Source organism: Grus americana, chromosome 9 (genome assembly GCF_028858705.1).
Source record: "Grus americana isolate bGruAme1 chromosome 9, bGruAme1.mat, whole genome shotgun sequence".
NCBI lineage: Eukaryota > Metazoa > Chordata > Aves > Gruiformes > Gruidae > Grus > Grus americana.
Genome location: NC_072860.1, coordinates 15209015 through 15226407, shown reverse-complemented (window position 1 = coordinate 15226407; position 17393 = coordinate 15209015). Strand labels below are relative to the sequence as shown.

Here is a 17393-nt window from a genome sequence, read left to right as displayed (position 1 = left end):
GGAACACCCTCTGGAGCGGAGCCTCCGCCGGCGGAGCACAGCGGCTGCTGGGCAGGCGAGGAGGCAGGCAGCTCCCCGGGGACCACGCAAATGCCGCCTGCCCAGAACGCGGCTATTTATAGCGGCCGGGAGGAGGCAGGGCCCGGCCCAGCTTCCGCCGCTGCCCCCGCCCCGGAGCGGCAGCCCGGCCACAGCAGCAGCGGGACGGGCGCTGGGGGTGAGCGGGGCGCTACGGGGGAGCTCGCGGGGGGGAGCAGGTATCTGCCAGCAGGATGTGGCCCCCCGCCAGGGTGCTGAGTGCTGTGCTGCAGGGGTGCCCAGCTCCCGGGGGTGCCCCATAGCCTGGGGACGGGCTCGGCACCCCTGGGAGCCGCGACCCCCCTCCGGAGCTGGCCCGGTCCCGGCGCAAGCTGGAGCCCCGAAAGGAGCACGGCCGGGAAGGGACCGGCGGAGTCTTGCGGCGGCGGCGAACAGTTCGGCCAGCCGGCCCGGGGAGGTGGCCGTGCGGCAGGCTGAGCCGGGGACGGGCGGTGCGAGCTGGATGCCAGCCCGTAATGGCTTCATCCTTCGCCTGCAGCGCTTGTCGGGAGCGGGGGGGGGGGGGTGTGCATTTCGTTTCTTGCCCTACACCCACGCGTCGCTAGCAGGCAGGAGCGGCCATGCCGAGCAGGGCCCTGCAGAGAGGGGAACCACCACAGCAGCAGTCAGGTACCACCTGACGATGCTCCACGGGCAGTACGAGCATGCCAGCGTCAGGCCCTAATGATGTCCCTGCCTGCGATCCCCCAGCAGATGCCCTGCGCACATCCCAGACCCTCTCTGCTGTGCCTTGCGTTGAGCCTGCCCAGCAAGAAGGGCATGTCCTGACCTCACGCTCTTGAGATGGCAGCTATCGCCAGCTTCAGCGCCACCTGCCCCGGCGACCCTGAGCCCGGGGACCTGATTGAGATCTTCCGGCCCGCTTACCAGCACTGGGCCCTTTACCTGGGTGACGGGTACATCATCAATGTGACACCTGTAGGTAAGGCTGGTGCAGCCCGGCAGGGTGCAGAGGGGGTTTTGGGGTGACCCAGGAGCCCTGTTTCCTTCCATGGGCTGGTGTTGGACCTGTGTGTGTAGATGGCCTTTCCAGGAGCCAGCCAGAAACCTCTCTGAGGTCTCGGAGGGGCCACACCTCATCTCTTGCCTGGCTCATCTCATCCCTGCCTTCCCCAGATGAAGGGCCCCCAGCCACATTCGCCAGCGCCAAGTCAGTGTTCAGCAGAAAGGCCCGGGTGAGGATGCAGCTCCTGAAGGACGTGGTGGGAAACGACACTTACCACATCAACAACAAGTACGACGGCACCTACGCTCCCCTCCCGGTGGAGGAGATCATCCGGCGTGCTGAGTACCTCATCGACCAGGAGGTGTCCTATGACCTGCTCGGCAACAACTGCGAGCACTTCGTGACCCTGCTCCGCTATGGCGAGGGGGTCTCTGACCAGGTAAGTAGGATGGGGTAAGCCCCTGCATGCCCCACAGGACACCTCCTTGCTGCTCTGTGTGAGCCCCAGGACCAGGGCACAGCCTGCAGACCGTGTCGGGACAGGGAAGCCCCAGGCGTGGGGGTCCAAACCATCACTGCCTCTGGCCTCAACAGAGACCTTGCCCCGGGAGGTTCATTGTGGTCTGTCTGCACCCTGACAGTGCTCTCTTACTGAATGCCAGAGCCCAAGGATAAAAACCTGGGTGTTACCCCTTGTATGGGGCAGGTGTCTCCTTCATTTAATTGCCATGATTATCTCTGCCTGAGGGTAAAAAAAAAAAAAACCTAATCATGTTTCCAGCCTATGTTTTACTTCTCTGCAGGCCAAACGAGCAATTGGTGCCATTGGGTTTGTAACAGCTGCTGCCGGTGCCTTCTCCTTGCTGGGCTTGCTCCGGAGCAGATCCAGAGAGAAACAGTACTGATGGGCCACCAGGACAAGCTCGGAGCAGGTCAGGGAGCCCCTGGCCAGGAGGGACCCAGGACAGTTTGTGGCCACCACTGCCACTGAGACTCACTAACAACTGTGTTGTCCTTGCTGAGAGCAGCCCTAGCCTGTTTGCCACAGCTGCTTTTATTTCATTGCCTGTAATGATTTTTGTGGTAGTCTGGGAGCACTTGCAAATTCTCCATCCTCACACCCCCGGTGTTCTGCTGAGGGCTGGCACAGGCTTTCTACACACATCCTATTTTTATCAGCTACATTGTGTGGGCTCGTTTTGTGGATAACCTATTTTAACCTTAACATTTTTACTTTTTTTTTTAAATCAAAAGTAATGTAAAAGTATTGCTGAGGGTTTATTGTGCGTCCTCCAGCTGAGGGCCCATGCAAGTGGAAAACCCCAGGTTCCCAGGCCTGTGAAAGGGCAGACAAGGCACGTACTGTGCCTCGGAGCCTGTGCCTGCAGTGCCTAAACTGCGGAGCCGCTCCTGCAAGGGCAGGAGGTAGGCAGGAAGGAAGGGCAGGTCTTACAGGCTGTATCCCTCAGCGTTTTCAGTGAGTGCTCTGGTTTTGGCATGATGCTGTTTTGCTCAGTTTTCTCCTGTCTGGAGAGCGTCCCTTTGCCTGGCTTCTCTGGCTCCAGTCTGGGGGGATCCTGACAAAAAAACCCAGCTAGCTTTTTCCCTGGCAGCTGTTTGTTCCAGGTTGGGGCCACTGTGCCACTGAAGTTTCCCTCTTCATCCCCGTACACACAGTAATTGTTGGCATTGGACCTGACCAAGCTTACTAGGTGATCTTCAAGGTCTCTTCCAACCCAAACCTTTCTATGATTCTAATCCTTGGTCTGCCAAAGCACCGAGGTTTAAAGAAAGACCACCATGGATTGCAAGGGCAGCCAGGAGCCTTTGTCCCCCACAGCTGGGGCTGTTGGCTCTTCAGTGACCAGAAGCTGAATTCAAGCAGTTTGTACCTCCAGCACAAGTAAGATCTTTCTCCAGCGAAGCCAGGGTCCCCATGGTGCTGTGGGCCGTGTACCTGGAGAATGACCTGTGCAGCACCTATGCCCCATTTCCCACTCTACAGAGCCCCGCTATTTCCTTGTCACAAAGCTGTGTGGCTTGTCTTAGAAAAAAATGGTTTTGGGAAAGTGTGATTTATTACTCTTTACCAGGAGTATCTGGCTTGCATGTTTGGAACCATGTTATTTGCAGACCACATGTAAGAAAATTAAATCCTGTGTTGTTTTTGCCACAGGCAACTGCCTGTGTTGTGAAGAGATGAGAGCAAAAGAGCTGTCTGTAAGAGACTTGCTATTTTTGTCTGTTCTTAACACATACATAATGGGATCAGAAGCTTTTTTTAAACATCAGTTGTTTCAGTGTTTGAAATAACAAAGCCAAGACTTCTGGTCATATTTTGTAGTGCCCTCTGTTACTACATTTAAATAAAGTTCTTTTTTAATGTGGGAAAACATAATAAAACCAAACCTGAAAGTCCTATTTTGATTCCTGCAAATGTAATGAAAAATTCTTTCATGGCTAAAACTAAGTAGGTGGTTGAACAACTTGAAGCTGAAAGAGCAAGTAAGAGAGGGGCTCAGCTGCTTGTACCTGTCCAGCAGCTGCGTGCCAGAGCACATTAAAAGCCCAGCTTCTTGCACGACCTAGTTAAAGCAAGAAGCCAATGCTTAGCCCTGCTTTCTGCCCTGTGACACCAAACCTGGCAGGGGCAGAGCATGAACTGAGGGGGTGTCACGTGTGCCTGTAGCAGCTGTGCTGTCCTCTGCCTTTGCAAGCTGAAGTGGTGCATATCCTTGCCAGCCTTCCCAGCCTGGGCTTAGGGCAATCTGTGAGCTTTAACCTTTCCTGTACTCAGAGCGTTACTTCTGCAAGAGCTGGCAAGGGAGAGCCAGGCAAAGACAGCGTGTGTGCCCTCTCAGATCTGTAATTCACTCTAGGATGCAAGAAAACTGGCATTACTTCATCTGGGGAACTTTCTTGTAGTTCTTGGAAGCTGCAGTATTTAATTTAACTCAGGATTTCACAATTGTACGCATAGTCCTCTGGGCAGTCAAGATTGGGTCACTTATTTTGGACTGCCTTTCCATAAAGCGTGGTGGGTGCATTGACAGGATTTGGTGGAACAGTGGCTGAAACATGGAGTGAAAGTGTGGCATGGAGCAGCAGAAGCCATCGCTTCACTGTATTCAGTATTTTTGAGCCTCTGTAGGATATGTTGGCAGGGTCTGAGACCTGCTGTTGCCATGGAGTAGAGTCAGCTGTTTTGTTACCAGCAGCTGAGAAAACAGTCCTTGCCTGTGCTCTGCGGCACAGCCAGCACGGGCCCAGCCTGCCCCTGAACGGGTGGGTTTGTGCAGGGATTTCAAACGTCTGAATCTGGTGCACATGGAAGAATGAAAGCCCAGGCTGTTCGGTGCAAGCCAGGGAAGCTGCCCAGCTGCTGGCTCACCTAGTCCCCTTCGCTGTGTTCGTAGGTGGGGTTAATGTAAATCTCGTCCGTGCTTTTTGCCGCAAAGTCCTTTGTGTTTATGGGAGGCCAGCTGGGATCTCTCTGCAGCATCCTCTGCCACTTCCGATACTGGCTCTTCGACTGGTACCCAAACCAGGCTTTAATCAGCAGCCAGAGGTGCTTGTTCTGCAAGATAACGTCCTGCGGAGTGACACGGCACAGGGTCAGTAAGTGCTGCTGCCCTTCACGGGGAGGGAGGACCGCTCGGGGACAAAAGCCACACGTGCAAGCCCTGAGCCCCACGGGGAGCCCAGCGCAGGTGGCTGTGTGCTTCCCCTTCGGTAACATGGCTGCCAGATGCCGCCGTCCTCATCTACAGGAAGGCTCTGCTCAGTTACATCAGGACAACGCTGATCTCAGTCTGTTTAGCTGCAGGGGATAATCAAGGGGCATGTTTTTCCTCCTGGGGCTGTGGGATAACTGGGCACTGCTGCTCCTTGCAGGGAACAATACCTGGAGCTGGATGCCACCAGCCTTGTCTCACAAAAAGCTTTAGGGCTTAGTCATTACTGCAATATCCAACTGCACAAGCCAGCGCAGTCTCTGGCCTGGTCGACTGTAGGGCAAGAGGGAAGTGGTGGTTTTAAAATCACTGCCAAGCACCTGACCCATGCTGTAGCCTGCTCCCCTGGAAGCCAGGGCAGCGGGCTCCTCCCAGGCAGCGGCACTTCAGCTCGCTCCCTCTCTGGAGGCTTAAGAGATGTGGTCTTAACCATCTGTAGGGCTGCATAAAATGGATTTGACTGACACACATTGAGTCTTAAGGGAAAAAGAAAATTCAGAGGGTTTATACTCCTGCAAGAGGATAGTGTGGCTGCAAATGGGGGTTGAAAACCTGACCAGACACTGCTCCTGCCCACCCCAGGGAACAGACGGTAAACAAATGCACTCACCTCCATAAAAAATGATATGCAAAAGGTGACCAAGAGCATCAGTAAAACATAAACTCTCCAGATCACAGGAGTGCAAAGAAACTGTTGGAAAAGACATGAACAGCAATTAGGTTTAAATGCCTTGCCAAGATTTGCATCTGTTCCTAATGATTTGAGAGGCTGACTAACATTTTCCCAGTGGCAAGCATGGAGGAGGCAGTAGGAAGTGACAGTAATTCCTTGTCACAGAGATCTTGGAAGGTTTGATGCCAGATTCCCCACAGCACAGAGCTGCCTAACTCAGCTACTTAAGCTACTGCTGAAACCTGCAGATCAGGCACCTGGGGCAGGATCTGGTGCCCAAATACTTTCTGGAGAGCTGCAGCTAATGCACCACGTGCAGCTCCTCTCCCTCTGTGTACGCTTGCCCTAATGACGGGCCTCCACCCGAATCCATCCCATGCAGGATGACTGGGGACGAGCCACAGGGCTCAGCCATTCCCGACATTGGGCAGCACAGCTGGAGGCAGCTGCCTGCGCTGTGCCCTGGCTGAGCACCCGGCCCTGCTGAGCTCATCCTGCTCCAGGAAGCAGCAGGGGCAGCAGCAATCCCTGCCCTCTCGCTTCTCTGGCCAACAAGCCTCCTCCAACATGCAAAACCACAATCCACCCTATTGTGCTTTTCTGTTCAGAAGAAAAGCTCAGCAAGCTCTAAGCACTTTTTCTTCTCCCTGTTGCTACCCAGTCTTTAGAGGAGACAAGGACTACCTCATTAATCAAGCCCTTGTCAGAAGGATGTTAGAGAAGTTTGAAAGGGTTGCCCAGTCAGCATCAGATCAGCAAATTCATTTCCAAGATAACTGTAGCCATAGCTTCTGCTCTGTATGCTTAGGTAAAGGGCCAGCAAAATATGTAACATGAAAAGGAAATGCATGTTCCGTTTGTGCTTACCTGCATGCCACTGTACACAGCATCAATGTCGGCGAAGAAGAGGAAGAGGCAGATTGCAAGCTGGAGAGCCAGGAGGGCTGAAAATACATCTAGGGAAAGAAGAGCATTTGTGGCCCTGGGAGGGAGTGGAGTTGGTGACCAAACTCTGCAAATATGCTGACAGGAGCTCCAAATGCTAATGCTGTAAAACTGCCATCATGTAAAATGCCTTTGTTGTTTTTTTTTTTTTTTTTCCCTACAAGAAGAGCTGTGGAATTGAAACTAGAGGAGCTACTCCCCAGCAGCCTGTTGCAAAGCTCACCACCTACACTGTTTTTTCTTGCACAAGTGATTTGGCACGTTCTGATTCTTATGCAACCACAGAAAACTGCCTTGAAAGGGCACTGCTGTGAGCCACACCAGCACCCCTTCCCGAGCACTTGCTCCTCCACGTGCTCAGCCATACACCTGGACCGCAGGCAGCAGCGGAGGCTGCTTGTTCTCATGGGCTGCCCTCCCAGGGAGGGCCAGGAGCTTCTGCGATGGACAGGGTGCAAAGGTGGGCTATACCTGTGCCTTCCACACAAGGAGTTTGTCTGACTCTGTATCCTCTTCCAAAGGAGCAGGAGGACAGAGAGTGATGCACATGGCTTATAGGTCTGGAGGTGCCAAACTCCTGGCAATTACCAGGAGCCGAACATCTTAAAACCGGCTGGTAAATTGGGTCAACAGCTCCCAACAGCCTCCTGGCAACCTTCTTACTGCCAGGGAGGAGGGGGGGCCAGGGCTGAGGGGGTGGCAAAAACAAGGCAATTGCCCTTAGCTTCCTCCTACGGATTGTCCCCAAACAGAGATCAACCACAGAGAAGCATGTGCAGATTTCTCAGCTGACAGAGTCCTCTGTCCCATTCTCAGCCTGGCTGCTTGCAGGGCAGCTTCTTTCTGGTCTCACCTGTCTTCTGCAGGCGATCAATGCTCTGTGAAAAGAGTTTGGGACCTGCCTTTTAACATAATACCTAACAAAATCAACTCTGCTAAGATTAAGCAAAGTCCTGCCCTCGGTCAAGCAATGGCTAGAAGGGCTAAATCATCTCTGCAAAATGCAAACAGAAAAAGAAGGGTTATTGAGAGAGGATTTTAACAGTGATATTATCACAGGCTTTTCTCTCTCATCTCTAGGAATGGAAGTCAGGCACGGCAAGACTGGGAGTCTCAGAGGAACTCTTTTTGATGTGTGTATTTCAAAACAAATACATCTGATCCTCATATGCTCTGTGTTCATAATATTACACAGTACCGCATTAAATCCAGCACATCATCTTCTGGGAAGCATGTATTTTCCAAACCAAGATGCGGTCTCCTTTTTCAGCTCTGCTGCCTCTTATCTCAAGGAAGAAGCTAACATAAGCAGTGCTCGTTGAGCTTTTTTGAAATGGAGAAGTAGGAGCTCACATACACCGACAATTATTTTACATGCCAGTAACTGGCATGGGTACAGAAAAATCCACAGCATCCCTTCCCTAGCAGCCTCTCCTGGCACGACTGTTTTGAGGCAGGAACAGGGGTCTGCAGAGCACATGGTACACCAGCTCTACTTACAGTTGGTGTAGATGGGCTTCCGGAAGGGCTTTCCCTTGGAAAAGACAAAGGCCACAATGATGCAGTTGATAGAAGACAGTGGCCACAGCGTAGTGTCTTCATAACTGAGGACAGTAATCTGGGCACCGCTGCTGGAACCGTTTCCCTCTGGGCTGGTGGGGGACACAGTCTGGTTCCCTGGAGAGCAATGTCTGTAAGGTAACACCCAGCATTTTGCTCCTGCTCTCTCCAGCAGCGGTGAGCTGTAAACAGCAATTCCCTCTTCTTTCCAAGCCACCCTACTATAACAACCACATATCACCCCACAGGAGCAAAAACCACGTATTTAAAAAAAAACCAAAACAAAACCCCCAGAAAACTCAGCTTAATTTTCTGGTTTGAGCCAAAATCTCAGCTCTCAGGTAGGCAATGACAGCAGTGTTTAAGAGACACGGCTGTGAAGATGTGTGCCCCAGCTGCCTGCACACCACTCTGGCACGCTCGCCCTGTGATGCCCGTGCAGCAGAAGGGAAGCAGCCCCTGTGGAGCCCCGTCATCTCGGAGCATCCCCACCGAAACGCCTCACTGCGCCTCCTGCCCTACCGGGTCATTTCCATGTGATGATATGCCTGTCATTTAAATATATACAATATCAAATATACAATTTGGCTCTGGAATATGGAGAGACTTTTCACATGGAAAACAAGATGGCTTCTGAACTTGCAATCACTTTTTAAGCCAGGTTGGCTTCCACAAAACCCTGGCCCTGGCCTGTTTATTTCCCGGAGGAGCTGTGCGGCCAGACCCCCAGAGAGAGCAGCTAAGGGGAGTGGAGGGAGGCCGGTGGTCCCCGTGGGCACCCCAAGCCGCTGCCCCAGCACTGCCTGGCCAGGCTGGGGATGGGGACCCGCCGCAGCTCCGTGGCACGGGCATTGCCACTTCTCCCGCATTTCCAGATGGGCAGCGCCACGCATGCTTCAGAGGCGGTGTTTGGAAAACACGCGTGTGTTAGCCCTCAGGTTGGCTCTTTAGATCTCTGCGTGGCATCTGCAGCAACTTAATTTTGTCTTGGCAACACTCTGCTGAGTATACACACAGTTTGGGGCGGGGGGGCGGGGAGGAGGAATTATCCCACTCGGGTCCTGCAGCGTGCCCAGCTGCAGGCCACGGCAAGGCTGGAGTGTCCCCAGCACACAGCAGCAACGTGATCTGCAAGCTGGGGATCAGAGACAAAAAGAGGGACTTGACTTACCTCTGGCTGGCCAGCACTACGTACCAGGGCTGCTGCTTCACCAGAAGGAAGCCACAGGTTTGCATTATTATGGTAAAGAACACGTTGAGGGTGACGGAGAGCAGCAAGGGAGGAGAGAGGAGCTGGCCAGGAGGGCGATAAGGTGCCAGCTTTGGATAGGCTTCAGTCAAGCTCACTGGAGAGAAACCAGAGGCATTTGCAGTCCATGGCAGCCCAGCCCACCAGCATCCCTCTGCATTTGCTGGGCAAACAGAGCCACACACAGACCCCCATCCGCTCATCACAGGTGAAAGCTGCAAAGCCTGGCCCTAATAAGCAGGCGAGAAATGGCTTTGATCTCCACTATTTTCCATATGAACCTTCTCTGAATCCCCCCACCCAGGAAAACACACAGAGAAGATAGGGAATATCATCCCATCCATGGGGATCTCCATGGGTGTCTAAGAGCCATACTGGTCTCACACCAAGAACACTTGGGAGACCCAGGAGCTGAAGTTACACCATCTGAGTCCCACTAGCAGTCACCAGAGCAACTGCTCCCCTTCCAGTCGAGTCTCACATCCAAACCCTGTTGGTTGCATACAGAGTTCTGCAACTGTGTTTGCCAAGGACTATGAGCCAAATCCCACACTCTGGGCCCTATGAATTGGTCTAGCATCAATGGTTATGATGTTACTTACAGCAGAACTTGGCTTCTCATTTTAATTTTTATTGGGAAATGAACTCAACTATTTACACTCAGGCTCTCAGACAGACACAGCTGGCTTCCCCGAGCTGCTTACTTGTTAGGCAAACCAGAAGGGTAATGATGATGTCTTGTATCAAGTACTGGTGATTCCCAAAGATCTGCAATTGCTGGAACAAAAACCAAAGGCAGCACCACCTGAGAACCGATGACAACTTTGACGACACAAACTGTAGCATCTGATGCTATTTCAGAGCAACGTCATGCCAGCAATGGCAGCCTCGTGGCCCTGATGCAACCCTGTGAGGACTAGCAAGCGCAGCTTGCCAGCTGTCAGCCGGGTCCCCCTGAACCTCTTGCTAATTCATAGCGCTTGTGGGTGACCCAACATCTGAATGTGCCATTTGAATGTTTTTCCACCCTCTCTCCCTCAGAGTGCCTCTTGGACCACTTACATCAGGTCACACACTCCCAGCCCACGATAACAGCAATGACAGCCAGAGCTTCACTGAGTGCCAGGTTTGAAATGTCTTTGGGTAGTGGGGACGTGGACAAAGTTGATGTGCCCAAACTAGTGGCTGGGGAAGCTGTCTTCATGTGGGGACCTACCAGCGCTCCCTGTTCGCTACCAAGCCTCGGCTGTACCCTGTGGATTCACAGCAGCTCGCTTTGCGTTCTGCCCTTCAGCCTCTGCTGGACTGTGCACAGAAGATGTGCATGGACTGAGGCAAGAGAAGTGCCCGAAGTAAATCCACACATGAATTTCCTTTGCTGTTTTTCTCCTCGTGGATTAAAATTTTAGAGGATTCATCACATACTGGTGATGATACACAATGGTAATTCTTCCTGAACTACCCTCCTTCATCTGCCTGAGACACTCACTTATTTTCGAGCTATTTTTCCAGCAGAGAGAGGCTGCTGCTCTCCCAAAGCCCCGGTTTTACAGCAAGTCCTGCTCCTGAGCCTCCACCACCCAGCCGGGCAGGACTCACCTCCCTTCTAATTCCCTTTCTTCTTTTGGAAGACATGAAGTTTAATCACTGGGCTTTTTCCCTGATTCTGGGGGTCCCTGCAACCAATCTACCCCCTGCCGTTAATGATCCAGCTTTTCACATCATTATTATTCCTTGAAGCCCTGTATGCCTTTTCTTCCCTGCTGAGTAATACCACTAAAGATAAAAACCTACAGCGAGCACAGAGCACAGCGTACTGATAAAAGATGGGCGTGAAACACTTACCCAAAACAGCAGAGCAGTGCCGACAAACTGAATCAGGCCGTAAAGGGTCAGGTATTTAACCACAGCGAAGGAAGCAACCAAAGCAGCTCGACCTTCCCTGCTCAAAACACAAAACAAAGCTAAACCCCCCCTTACAGCTACAGTACTGCGGCTTTAGTGCTACAGATGGTTTCTGCGTCTCAGGAGGGCAACTCCTTTTGTTTAGGATCTCTAAAAAGAATAGAAAAGTTAAAATTCCATGGACAAGTATTTTGGCCTTAAGATACTGCAGAGCCACTTAACTACCCTTCACCTGTAGCATTTTGTTTCTCTGTTTTTATTCTGCAGCTGCAATTTTAATACCTGGCTTAAGCTGCTGTTGCTTTTTCATTAGTATTTTGCTCAACAGTTTTGGGAATCAAACCCATTTCTACACAAACAGGTAATTGTCTTCACATACATTTGGTTAAAAGGCATTATTGCTGGCTGCTCTGTGGCTGTGTGCAGCATACGGGTATCAGTATTTTAAAGTGATGACAAGCAAATCTATTCTGTGGTGACTGTTATACCTATACCTGCCCTTTCATGTGACTCTACTCCTATACCTGTTCAAAAAATATCAGCCACCATGGGCAATGCTCTCCTAAAGACACAAAAAAACTGACAGCACTGGAATTTGAGGATCAAAAGCAATTCAAAACCCCTTCTGCTATATTTTCTATAGTTGCTCAGGAATTAAGTTTGTTTTATCAGCATTTCTGAGAGCAGTGCGTTCCCACTGACGGCCCCGAGACCGAGCTCAGAGCAGGCAGCAGGGTCCAATGACCACGCCAGGGCAGCACCCAGCACACTCACCTGATCAGCTCCGGCACACACTGGATGTTGGGGATTTGGGAGGTGAAGGGCGAGGCCACGGATGCCTCCTGCTCTGACAGCGATATCCCTGCATGGGCTGTTTTCAAAGCCTGAAATCCATGGCAGTCAGAGGATGGAGAGACATCCACCCACCCATCCTCCCCTCCTGCCCTGCGCAGTACAGTTACTGGTGCTTTACAAGTTTTGCTTCAAGTCTCCTTTGTAATTGATCTTCCTCTATCCTGTGGCCCAGCCGATCTCATTTTCCAGATACCTTCCCTTCCCTGGAGCTTAAATATTTCTTTTGTTCATTTAATCCCATTATACCTATTTACAATCCTTTGAACTACTCTGTATGCTGTTTCCCACACTGGAGTTTGTGCGTACCTCTCCTGTTCAACAGTCTCCTAAAGTATTTAAATTACCATTTCATCCTCTTTCTATTCCTTTCAATCTCCTGATCATATTCCTTTTACGGCTGTCTTATGAGCTCCCTGTCACCTGGCCTTGTCACCTCTGGTTTAGTGCTCAGGTGTAGGCTATGGACAACTTTTACAAAGCAAGCTCATGCATTATTATAACACATGACAACATTTATTATAATAATAAATAATATAATAATTATTTTTACAGCTGAGACCCTGAACAAATGTGTAAGAAAGTCCCTTGCCCTGTTTCGGGGGAGTGAGGTAGGGGGAATCAAAACAGTAATTCTCTGTTATCGTGTATGTTAGTATGAAAAAAAAAAAAAAGTGTATGTTGCATTTTAGTGCCACACTGACTGAGCGTACCCATGGGTTAACTCGGGAAATGCTAGTGACAAGTGGTGTTGGGCAGCCTCTTGTCACAGCCCTCCTTAGGTTGAAAGAGATGAAATTTAACAGGAACGTACGTACCCCGCAGTCATTGGCACCATCACCACACATACCCACGTAGTAACTGGTGGAGGAAGAAGGAAGAAAACACGTAAGTCTTTCATGTACCTCTTTGATCCCGTGGGGGAGCACCAGCTGGCTTAGCACTTTGGGCTCCATCAGAGCAGGGGCCTCATGTTGGCCCTGGAGAAGGCAGTGGCTGTTTCCAGAGGACAAGTTGTATATGGGGAGAGGCTGGGGCAGAGTACACAGAGAAAAATTAGGATTAAGTTTTGAAAGATGCTGTAATGAGAAAGGGAACACTGCCACTTTATTCCAGACAGTGTTTTCCCTCTGGTACCAGGAGCCATGGAAAGGGAGCAGTGTGTGCACGTTTGCAGCACCTCCTGCGACTGCAGCTTGGCTTCTACCAGCATTTTCTCCTCGGCTGTCTTTGTAGACCCAAAGGAATTGCTGAAATAATACAGCAGCTCCCAAACTGCCACACGTGAGGACCCTCCGAGAGGGTAGGTAACTTCATCCCGAGAGGAAGCACCTCATAACCAATAATTAACTGTTTCTTTTTCAGAAAGGTATCACATCTTGTTTATGCTTAGCAAGCAATATCCATAGTTAGCATGAGTCCTGTTCAGGAGGAAACATTCCTTTGGGGGACCTGAAGGAGCATCTTTGGGGTCAAACTCCCAAGTGCATCAGGTTGTTTTCAGCTTTGCTAAAGCTGCAGCCAGGACAGCACCAGCAGCCATGCAGGAGTTGCTGGGGGTGGGGGGCTATTTGTATACATGGGGGTCTGACTCTGTATTTTTATCTCAGCCTCATTTAATGCTGCCTTCTGTGTACTGCACCGGCGAGAAGCAGTGGCTAAGTCTGCGCGAGGGGTGCGGGCGCTCCAGATGCAGAGGGATCCCTGCAGGGGAACTGGGAGGAAGGCGACCACAAAGGATGCGAACAGAGGTTGTGCGTGGAGCAAGGGAGGGTCGTAAAGATGGGCCTGGAGCAGCGCCAGCTGGGACAATTACACTTTCAAGAAAACTTCTTATTGGTTTGGTTCGAGAAGAAAACAAAAGTGAACCTTACTTGAGTTTCTGAAACTCTTCAATGAGGCTGGACTTCTGGCCAGGAGACATCCTAGCAAAGACAGTTGCGTTCACCAGTATCTGCAAGAAAGAGCAATGGGCTGCCTTGGGCAGGCATTTGTGCCTCCATCACTCCACCCAGGCAGGATCAGGCCTCCTTCACACATTCATAAAACCCTCTAATCCCATCTCCCAAACCCTACCATGGTTTTTCTACCCTTAGCGTTTGGGTTTGCTCTAACATCAGATTCATCCTGCCCTGTTTTGTGCCTGGCCTGTCCTGTAGGAGGTACTGGGAAGCCAGCGATCACCACATGCTCTACAGCAGCCTTTAGAGCAGCAAGGTGGTGCAAGTGTTTCCCAAGTGCAGAACAGATGGTTAATGACAGCAGCAATAACGCTGCTCAGCCTGAGGTTTCTCCTACCTGAAAATCTGGCCAGAGAGTATAAAATCCAAAAATCTGTCCCAGCACCAGCTATTTTATGGTCTGGGTGACAGGACTTGAAGATTTCTGCTGCTAGATGTGGGTGTTTCATGTTCCTGATGCCCCTGCTGAGCAGAGGCCATTGCCAGCTATGGTAGTGGCACATGGGAATGGGGTTGATGTTTTTAATTAAACTGAAATTGAGAAGGTGACCATGGAGTAACTCCACTGCACAGCTGCTTGCAGCACCACAGCCACCCTTGTCATCTGAGGTCTTAGAAGATGCTGAAAGCAAGCTGTTCAGGTTAAACCTGAGGCACGGTGGGAGGCTGCCCGGAGTTGTCAAAATGAGAAGTGACAGCGTTACAGCTACTGACAGAAAAACACCTTTCTCCAGCTGGAACACCACTACCACTTAATAAAACAGGGAGGGCAAGTAAGTGCTTTGTTTCCTCTGAACTTACTTTTGGCAGCAAGCTGTAGAAGTGCTTTATAATAACCTGATAGGACTTTCCATTCATTGCAAAATGGTAGTTTTCTCCTTCCAAGGTGATCTTTTCCTCGGTATTAGCACATACCTCCTAGAAATAAGACAGCATTTATTCTCAGACTGAGGTCGTAACATACCATTTCACTTCCACCTCGTCAGCCTCCCACCAGGGACACAGCCTTCCGCAGCATCCTTTTGTAAAACTTTACACCTAGCAGTACTTGATTTTTGAGCTTTCCACGTGTAACTAATCCCTGTTAGCCACAGGCTGCTAGTTTAGACACTGAAGTCTGGCCCAGCAAATAGTCACTCAGACAACTACATATAATTGCATTGATTCTGCACACTTCAAGTGTGATTGAAGTGGCCACTGCATCTGCAAAACCTTGCCAGTTATTCGTGTAGTTACTTCACACATTGTCCTGAGCAAAGAGCCACTGGATTAATTACTTCTCCCTAACAGGTGCATGGTCCGTACCACACCTCCACATACCCCAGGGTGGATACAAACTGGCCCCCAGGTTTCCTCTGTTCCTCGGAGCCACTGCCAAATCCCCAGCAAGGAGCCAGTTATTAGATGTTAAAAGCTTTGTTAATTCCCCCTGGCACTTGAAAGCAACCATCCCTGGCTGTGCTTACACAGGGAGCAGCTGTGTTTGCTTTGCAGTCTTCTGCCAATCGCCAGGCAATGGAAGCTGGAGCAGAGCCCTCCAGTTCATTTGCTTCGACAAGGATGACTTTGCTGCCCACGTGAATCATACCTGCGTTCCTGGCCACCGTGACAGCTGTCTGCAAGTTGTCCCCTGCAAGGATAGCGGAGAGGCAGGCTCCTCACGTCTGCCATAGCACGGTGGCAGCCCAGGTGGAGACCATGGACATGCAATGGAGGATGCTGGAGGAGTGAATCTCTCTCCTCTTGTGTGCCACGGCAGCTGGCACGGCCACAGGAGCCACAGATGGGTTTACCTGTGACCATGACGCTCCGGATGCGGGCAGCAGCCAGCTCTCGTAGCACAGGCATCGTCTCCTGCTTCAGGCGGTTCTCCATGACCAGGAGGCCCAGGAACACCAGCCCTGACTCGGCCTGCTCTCTTGGAGCAAGGACAGAAACACACGTGCTGTTTCCCATGGGTGGCACAGAGAGCGAGACTCTCCCCGGGGTTTTTGTTCCATGGGAAAGCCATGCTCGGTGGGAAACACAACTGCTACGAGTTCAAGACAAGCAGTGCTCAAAAAGCACCAACATTTCTGCAGCTTCGGTGAAGCTGCTGTTCCGCTACATTGCTGCCTCGAGGAAGGAACAATGCAGCAGAGATGCGTGTGCAGGGAGAGGGGCAGGGATTTGCAGGAACTGACTGGCTGAAACACGGATTACGGCATACAGAATTCCTATTGCAGTCCTAATCCATTGCTATATAGAACAATAACCAGCTTTCATTACCCTTTGATAACAGATTCTGAAATTCAGCTCTGTGAGCCTTGCCAGAGCAGTAATAAAGCAGGCAATTAACAGTGTAATCAGCATCTGCTGGAAGGTGTTAATGGTACAGCTTCCCAACAGGTCTCCTTTGGCAGGAGAGGAGGGGAAGGTTTGGGTCAGGGCAGGTCGTAACAAGCAGATAGGAAAGCAACCCCACAGCGATACCAGCAGCTCATCAGCACGCCTTACCTCTCCAGGTTGCTCACATCTACATCCTTTCCCAGGTTTAGCACTTTATGGGCCAGGGCAATGACTCTAAAGCCTTGGCTTGTGTATGTCTTCAGCTCCTTTAAGAAATTAGCTGGGACTGTTTATAGGAAAAAAAAAAGTTTCATGGTTAGAATATTCCATCCTCATTGATTGCTTTTCTAGGGTTAAATGCCTGTCCTTTAAACTGTTTTATAGCCTTAGGCACCGTGGTCTCTCATAGAAGTCAGTTGTTTTGTACCAAGGCTGTTACTGACTGTTCAGATAAGTGGTCTACACCTCTCTTTTATACTTTTTAAATGCACGTTAAGGTGCAGGTAGACAAGATGAATTACTGGGCAGAGGACAAATCACTGACTTCATAATTCTGTCCTAAACTTTACTGCATACATGCTGAGTGACTGAGGAAATTGGTTTTATGTTTATGCCTTAATGCAAGAATTCTCCCGGATCCTAATCTTTCAATTCTCTGATCATTCCTGAGACTCTAAAAGCAAAGAGTTCCTTTTAACTTTGCAGTATTTTGTACTCACTACGTACTGCAATCACAGCTTTTCAGTGCAGTACCTAATTATTCATTAAGCTGTAATCAATACAGAAACAATCAAGACAGGATAAGAGGAGCTATTTAGAAACCTGAGAAAGTGCAACATAATTTTGAAGACATTTTTCTTGCTGACGTTGATTTGTTTGGAGGTTTGTGTCATTAGATCTTAGGGGGTTCTAAACTAAATCTTTCCATTGTCCCTCAGCACTGTTTTAACGTCAGTGCCATGTGAAATAACAAACCACAGAGCCACAGGTACTGTGTTTGCTTGGCATCCTTTTGAAGTATTCAGTGAATGTGACCTGAGTTTCAAGTTTGCAGACAAATTTGAGTACAAGCCTACAATATTGTTCACATACAAAAAAGAAGCGCCTATGTTTACTTGCAGAGAGAGGACAGAAGTCTTGG

General features: G+C 50.5%; 2 protein-coding genes across 5 annotated transcripts in view; one reads left to right on the top strand and one right to left on the bottom strand.

Annotated features, from left to right (window-relative positions):
* Window positions 1-10: 10 nt before the first annotated feature.
* PLAAT1 (phospholipase A and acyltransferase 1) lies at window positions 11-3466 on the top strand. Of its 2 annotated transcripts, none has more exons than XM_054834762.1 (4): window positions 11-217; window positions 790-1021; window positions 1216-1484; window positions 1849-3466. In XM_054834762.1, the coding sequence occupies exons 2-4, from the start codon at window positions 883-885 to the stop codon at window positions 1948-1950; spliced, it is 510 nt and encodes a 169-aa protein (XP_054690737.1). In that variant the 5' UTR covers window positions 11-217; window positions 790-882; the 3' UTR covers window positions 1951-3466. The 2 variants fall into 2 exon arrangements, with proteins under 2 accessions (XP_054690737.1, XP_054690736.1); XM_054834761.1 differs by having other exon boundaries at window positions 18-217; window positions 793-1021.
* Window positions 3467-4436: 970 nt separating this feature from the next.
* Window positions 4437-17393, bottom strand: part of LOC129209796 (probable cation-transporting ATPase 13A5) — a 33549-nt gene continuing 20592 nt past the window's right edge. The window contains exons 17-30 of one of the 3 annotated variants that reach the window (XM_054834759.1): window positions 16421-16538; window positions 15718-15842; window positions 15391-15554; window positions 14726-14842; window positions 13838-13917; window positions 12782-12824; window positions 11886-11995; window positions 11052-11148; window positions 9911-9983; window positions 9129-9303; window positions 7898-8088; window positions 6320-6408; window positions 5390-5470; window positions 4437-4637 (exon numbers count right to left, since the gene is read on the bottom strand). In XM_054834759.1, the coding sequence (XP_054690734.1) occupies window positions 4437-4637; window positions 5390-5470; window positions 6320-6408; window positions 7898-8088; window positions 9129-9303; window positions 9911-9983; window positions 11052-11148; window positions 11886-11995; window positions 12782-12824; window positions 13838-13917; window positions 14726-14842; window positions 15391-15554; window positions 15718-15842; window positions 16421-16538 (1664 nt within the window). Of the gene's footprint in view, window positions 4638-5389; window positions 5471-6319; window positions 6435-7897; window positions 8089-9128; window positions 9304-9910; window positions 9984-11051; window positions 11149-11885; window positions 11996-12781; window positions 12825-13837; window positions 13918-14725; window positions 14843-15390; window positions 15555-15717; window positions 15843-16420; window positions 16539-17393 lie in introns of those variants that run through there. The other 2 variants (XR_008578216.1, XM_054834760.1) reach the window with 2 other exon arrangements.